This window comes from Manduca sexta, chromosome 11 (genome assembly GCF_014839805.1).
Source record: "Manduca sexta isolate Smith_Timp_Sample1 chromosome 11, JHU_Msex_v1.0, whole genome shotgun sequence".
Taxonomy (NCBI): Eukaryota; Metazoa; Arthropoda; class Insecta; order Lepidoptera; family Sphingidae; genus Manduca; species Manduca sexta.
In genome coordinates, this window is record NC_051125.1 from 7,639,540 (window position 1) to 7,647,136 (window position 7,597).

Genomic DNA, 7,597 nt, shown 5'->3' on the forward strand with positions numbered 1-7,597 from the left:
TACGGTCTCTCCATTGTATTCTAAACGCTAGCGAAACCACTATATACTTTTATCTGTGATCATTGATGATCTGTCGACTGTCAATTGCCTGTCAAATATCCGGAAAAATATCAATTTTCGCAGAAGCTGAATCTATAAAAATGGCTAATAAAACTGAAAATAATTTTAAAGTAAATCCAGAAAAGATTCGCTTGGAAACAGATCAAGGTATTGTAGAAAGTGAAGGCCGCAAATGGGGCATGCAACTAAAAGAAGTGTATAAACACGGACTTTCATTTTACAAAGGCAAGTTTTCAATTTCGTTTGATTATTTAACATTAAATAAATATATTATACTACCAATTCATGCTTTCTATAGTAGTATTTTTGCTGAAAAGCGTTCGCAACAAATCTAAATATATTTTACAGGGTCACAATGATGGTCATGTTTTTGTCTCTCTAAGTACCTCTTTCGTCACGCATCAATATTCTTACAGATAAGGAAGGCAAAGCTATACACCTTAGTTACGAGGATAGATTGAAACTAGTCGCTTACACGCAGCAGGCAGCTCATGGGCCATTTGATCCCAACTCTGTACCACCATTGGGTGTGCTGGACGTCATTGGTCGGGACCGGCGGGCAGCTTGGCAGGCACTGGGGCAGATGTCCCAGATACAAGCAATGGCTGGGTTTGTGCACAGCTTGGACAGGTAAATAATTTAATTTTGTAAGTCTCAATTAATTATATTTTATAATAATATGAGTATTATAATCCAAGAAGTAAAAACTAAACATTAGTCTTCTTTACTCCATTTGTTTATTGTTGTAATTAATTCATTTGAACGAAGGCTTTACTTAAAACAGACATATACTTTGTGTTTATTTAATTTTTGTTTCCATTTAAATATAGATTAAAGAAATAGTATAGTCCTTTTTATATTCTATGGCACTTGTTGAAATATATAATAGTATATCATGCAGCTGACTGTGATGTTTCACATTATCTTTAGTTTCCTGTATACTTAAGTGATAAGTGCACTAATCTAAATTACCAACGATTTCCATCAACTATTAATCATAATTTATAGTAATACATACAACCATATTAAAACAACAGGTACTAATAGAACTCCATGAATCTTTATTAAAAGATGTCTGCTAATTAAACACCTAAAGATATAACTATGGAATAATACATTGAAGGAATTGTTGTGCAAACAAAAACAATATTTGGTTAAGATCCTTCTTCCCCGTTAATCTGACAAAAACAGTGACATCCTTTACTAGCATATAAATATTGATTATGGGAAAGGATGAACTATAAACTTGTTGATAACTGTATTAAATTGTATTAGACATAAATTGTAAATTGAGTAGATTGTAGGCTGTAATTGGAGATTTCTTTCAAACCTCCAGGGCAGCTGACCCAGTTTTGATGCAACTATAGGGTGTATACATGTGTAATAAGGTTGGGTCACAATCTAGGTCAAAGTTTGTGGTAAGGTGAATACAATCTTAAGTTAAAAGTATAAAGTTGTATCTTTGTAGCATTTGGTAAACATTGTGAAGTATTTACTGTGTTGATAAAATATGACATGATTTTTTTTTAATAAAGCAACATTTAATTTTGTAATTTGTTATCATATAGTTATAGGTTGTATGTTTAATGACAGTGTTGTGTAAATGATAATGTTTTTACAGGCTCTGTCCATTATTCAAGCCCTATTTAGAAGCTATACTAAAGGATTTAGAAGATAAAAAACTACAAGAGTAAGTTAATGACAACAGTATTTAATTATTTTTGTAATTTATTTTCTTAAATGGAATTTCATTACTATTTTATTAAATACTTGTGGATTAGTGTTTTCATCTTAAAAGGACAAAAAATGTGTTTTACATATGGTATAAAACTATCAGAATTTTGAATATTATATTCAAAATATATACTATTATAATAAAATGTAAACATTGATGTACTTTTTCACATTACATTTACAGTCACTTCGTTAATATTTTTGTATAACTATAGAAATAGATAAACCTGTAAAAGATTAATATCAGTAATAAATATAGTCTTGTCAGTATTTGAATCAAATCATTTGTTTCATAGATTTCTTGCATCATATTAGTAACAATGCTTGTTACTTACAATTAGCATGTGAGTAGTATTGTATTAACAATTTATGCATGTGAATGTAGGTGTGTTTGTGTAATATATTTACATAGAAATACTTAATGTTGGTTTAAATATTATATCTGTTTAGAAAAAAAAAATGTTATGTGCATACATGGCAAATGGGTAAAAGAATATGTTTATAATTTTCTTGTATTTCAGAAAATATATATGCTTTACAGGAAAAAAAAATAGGATTAGCGATAGGAAGAGAGCTTTGGGCGTCTGGAAATCTCATATACCTTCTAACATAACAGCAATTGTCACTTTACATTGACTTCTTGTGATCCAGCTTCTCCATGTTATAATAAAACGAAAAAGCAAATAAAGATTATCATTTTTTGTATTTTAGATTAAAGAGAGCCGAGGAAGAACGCGCACACATGGAGCTTCAGAACAGAATAGCTCTTGAGAAACAAAAACAACAGAGCAACAAACTGTCAGAAGAGCAGCAAGTGTGAGTGCTGTAACAAATATTGTGCTTAACATTTTTATGCATCATATTGCAAGATAGTTTTTTTTTACTTTCACGATATGTGTTTCTCCTGTTAAATGGTATTATGAAATGTATTTTTTTTTCATTTTCAATTAATGCATAATTATTTCAGGCAACGAATAAAAGACGCACTCAATGCACAGACATACGATCAGTTCTTACAATACGCCCAACAGCAATATCCTGGCAATTTCGACCAACAAGCAATCTTAATAAGGCAGCTACAAGACCAGCATTACCAACAATATATACAACAATTAGCTGTCGACCAACGACTAGCCAATTCGACAATAAAAGACGATCAATGCGAAAAAGTTAATGAAACAAATGACACTAAAGAAGAAATAGAAAAGGATTGTAATTTGAATGAGACTGAATGTGTTGCTATTACGGATAATAAGTGAGTTTATAATTAGTAATTACTCTAATAGTATATTATATAATATTATTTTTAATTCAGAATATAGCGACTATATTAATGAAATAAGTATGCTGCTAGCAAATGTTTAAACAGATACAGTGTCTTATCATAAACAGTAGTACACAGCATAATGTATCATAAATAATTTGATTTTTGTCTGTATTTTTAGGTCAATGCAGACATCAGAAAAAACTGAGCCAGCTGATTACACTGAAGAATCAAGGGGAGAAGAAGAGAGTGACGGTATTTATTTACTCTACTGTACATTCTTATGAATATTTTTATTAATTATTAACTTAGCTGACATAGGTAAATGAATTTCCATATAAAATCCCATTTTAAAATTCTTATTTTGTCTAATTTTAGATGGCCTACCAGCTGTGGAGGAGGCTCGCATGTGGACACAGGCTGATATAATGCAGTTCAAGGAGTCTGCCCAAGCCAGCGATGGTCGGCTGACAGTCGGGCACGGAGAAACGGTCACTATACGAGTACCGACGCACCAGCGTGCGCGGTGCTTGTGTTGGGAGTTTGCTACCGACAACTATGATATTGGTTGATATACTAATTACTTTGTAATTATTGTGTGTGTGTGTTTTTTTAGAAGGCTAAGATCAAGCAAAAGATGCTTTATGTTATAATATAATACGTTTTGTAGACAGAATTCGAGATCAAATTTGTAGATTGGATTTTTTATTTTTTTATGGACCTTCTGGTAACCCCATTAAATTGTAATGATTTTTAATTCCATTCAAACGAAAATCCCACAGGTCTATAAACAAAACAGTAATAAAGCACTGTTCCCTAAAATGGTATTTTATTTTCTTCTAGGATTTGGAATATATTTCGAATGGAGTAAATCACCAACAAACGAAGTGACAGTGCATGTGTCAGAGAGTGACGAGGAGGATGAGGCTGATGAAGACGGATATGGTGATGACGGTATTTACAAAAAATATATATTTTTTTACTGTAATTTCTGTGCAATTTGAGGGGCCTTGTGTATTTGTTGATAGTTTGTCCAATTCAAAGTCTATTAAGTAATATTTGACGAAATTTAGCTAAAGAAGGGCATGGTGCAATATATAGGCATGAATTTATAAAATAACCAACAGCTCTTTGAATATAGACAATATTTTATATAATAAAATAATTAATTGGAGTATACAGTATAATTATCATTTAAATATAGTTAATCAATATTTAATTAATATTTTTTTTTGTTGACAGACCTGAATATCCATAGCAACTCTGGTGACCCTGAAGTTGGTAGTGACAGACGGACTTTGAGTTCCCATCGTCCCCTCCTCAGTATTGTAGTGCCAATTTATAGACGCGACTGCCACACCGAGGTACGATTTTTCTTTTAAAAATGTTATTATTGTTTAATTTATTACAAAATATTCCGTGTTATGAATAACAGAGATATCAAGATTAAAAATGGTATTTTGCTATATGTAAAAAAAATAATTAAAAATACACCAATAAGATAATTTTGACAATAAGCAATCTGAATATTTACTGAACTTTTAGTTCATAAAAGTATTTTTTTGTCTGTCTTACAAATATGCGAAACAAATTTTGCCTTGATATTACGTCATAATGTCCGTAAATAAATATAATTTTAACTCGTGTTCGCATTTTAAAATTGTCGAATTAGAGTACTTTTATTTAATTTATTAAAATATTATCATGGAGAATGTTCTTGATGAGGGAGTAAATACAAACCTAGCAACAATAACCCCTTTCTTGGAGGGAAAGTTCTTTGCAATGGTTACCGATTCATGTTTTGCCGAATTACGTAATGTTACTACATATTACTATATACATACATACATACATTATTTTACATACATTATTATTACTATATACATACATTTAAACGCATGCTGCTTATTACATTGTTTTTAACAAGTACTTAACAATGCACAACAAGAATTATCATCTTAGGAACAAATTGAGATATTTTTCAAAAAAGGCTGTACTAAATATCCTGTCATGTTATCCAATTAGCTCTACATAACAAAAATAATTAATTTACATAACATCAATATTGTCATGCATGGGATTGGGAATATGGTGTTTTGTAATTTAAAAATTTATTTATTTAATAAGGTACACCAACAGCATACATAAGTACAAAATTGAACCCTAAAACCTGATTAAAGCGAGAACCTTTGAGTGAAAAGGGGAAAAGTGAATGTAATATTTGTTATTCCAGGTGTATGCCGGGACCCACACATATCCAGGCGAAGGCGTATATCTACTGAAATTCGACAATACGTACAGTTTATGGCGATCCAAAACTTTATACTACAAAGTATATTGCACACAATGAATTATAGGAAATTAGGGGAACCCTGACACATCTATAATAAATATTTAATCATAGGAATAATATTATAATATTTATATACGTAATATTATATCTATGGTAATAATGAATTTATAACACATTGTTAACTGCCAGTATTTTCCTAAAACACGGATTTAACTGTAACAACAATCTATAATGTGCAATAGGAGCTTATTGTATAATTTAGTTCTTAACAAATCCGAGTCACATTAATTATGTGTTTTGTTGTATGAGAGCGACTATTCTATTTGCAGTTTTAAAATTTCTCGCCTATTTAGAGTATGAGTAATCGCAATGTGTAGTCTATAATAATTGTCACTGTCTGCTTATTGAAAATATTATTTTAAGTTCAATCTTTCCTAAACTATTGTGATTTTATTCCCATATTATATTATGTTTTTATAACACATACAATATTTATATTACGAAACATGTACTATGTAGTCATTTTCGCACAAATTGTGCCATAAAACAAATTAAGGCGATACCTCAAGGCCGAAATATCCATGATTATTAATTATTTTTATGTTTTTCTTTCAACTGCGAGAACTAATCACTAACTAGACGTGAATTTAAATTCTTTACTTGCCAATACTTGTTTAGTTACCCAGATTAAAGGCGAAACAAAATGTATGAAAATGGACCTTGAGGTATCGCCTTAAATAGTTCACTGTAGTACTTAAATTGTATTGTAAAATGTAAGTAACGAATATTCGTATTCGCGAACATTGGTAAAGTTTTGATATTCGTATCCACAAAAATTTATCTAATATTTTGGCGATTATATTTGTTATTAGAAAAAAAATATAATTTATGATATAGTTTAATGTATTTGTTTTCGAAGGCGACAATACACCAAAGTTACGACAAGCCAAAACTGGAGAAATTATGAGCGTGACTCTTTGGAACTAAACTGGTTTATGCACTGCGTCAAGGCTTTTTGCGCTTGTTCAGCAAATTTAATCTGCTATATTTTATGAATGAAGCTTATAAAAATATTGTTATTTTATACAGAAAGATTTTTTTGGTCTATAATTTTTTTATAATATGTTTTTTAAGGAAAATACACATACACTGGCGCCTTTAATCCTTGAAGGGGTACAACCAAAATGTGTCTATGTAATATAATCAATACCTTTCTATAATTGGTTAATAACTACCTAAACTTGGTATGATTTAGAAACTTGTCCGTGCAACTCGTAAATATTAGTTTGTAGGCGCTATAATAAAAAGCATGTTCATATTGGTATTCGCGAATATAAAAAATAAACAATATTCGTTACATCACTAATGTCAAGTTTAGAACTTTGGTTACTCTTGTTCGACCTTATTTGAGTAACTTCGTGATCTAGATGTGTGGACAAAATCTTAGCCTGGTGCAATTATTTTGTGATTTGATAATTTTATTTAATGTTGTTAAGTTCAATATATGGTATATATTGTATTATGCCGTTATTAATCATGTACATCATGTTAGTATTATTGGTAGCATTTGAAATATTATAGTGTCGTTAGAGTAATTACTTATTCATATTTAGAATATGTGTTGTGTTGAATATAAATACATTATATCGAACTATTTAAAAGTTTATTATGTTTCCATGACAAAATCATATCTAAATGTTATTGTATTGGATAAATTATTGTTTTGTTTAAAAAAAACTGTTTAAACACTACTATTATTATGTTAACAATATATTATATTCGATGTACACATACAAACCGATGAAATCAAGTCGTAATGAGACGCCCAAATAATTTTATATGTCCATGTATACAAGAATAAATAAATATGCAACAATTATAATGTCCTTTTTTAGACCTATCTCAAATTATTGTTGATCGAAATTTACATTGGAATTATCGATGTGAGTTTGTGGAGAAGTTTATCACATGATAAAAACGTATTTTGTTTTGTGATTTTGTGCCTAATGAACATATCTACTGTGAAAGGTCCAGTAAAGATTAATTTATAGAAAAATTAAAGTAAACTTAGAGATTTTTTCATTGATATACGAATAATAGGTCCATAATTTCCTTGTTCGATAAATTACATTTACATTTCAGATTGTGAAGCTGCGTGTAACTTATTTACACTATTGAAATCCTTTGATTAAGACATCGGGTTAATATTAATGTATATTCATTGATCTACTTCTTTTTGAGTGCAC

At 29.8% G+C, this 7,597-nt stretch overlaps 1 protein-coding gene across 1 annotated transcript; it reads left to right on the plus strand.

The window, feature by feature from the left end:
- The first annotated feature begins 44 nt into the window (after positions 1-44).
- On the plus strand, positions 45-7,233 carry LOC115452340 (Golgi resident protein GCP60). Its single transcript, XM_030180840.2, has 10 exons — positions 45-285; positions 477-690; positions 1,682-1,750; positions 2,506-2,610; positions 2,762-3,049; positions 3,240-3,313; positions 3,437-3,625; positions 3,902-4,012; positions 4,301-4,422; positions 5,292-7,233. The coding sequence occupies exons 1-10, from the start codon at positions 66-68 to the stop codon at positions 5,406-5,408; spliced, it is 1,509 nt and encodes a 502-aa protein (XP_030036700.2). The 5' UTR covers positions 45-65; the 3' UTR covers positions 5,409-7,233.
- The last annotated feature ends 364 nt before the right edge of the window (positions 7,234-7,597 follow it).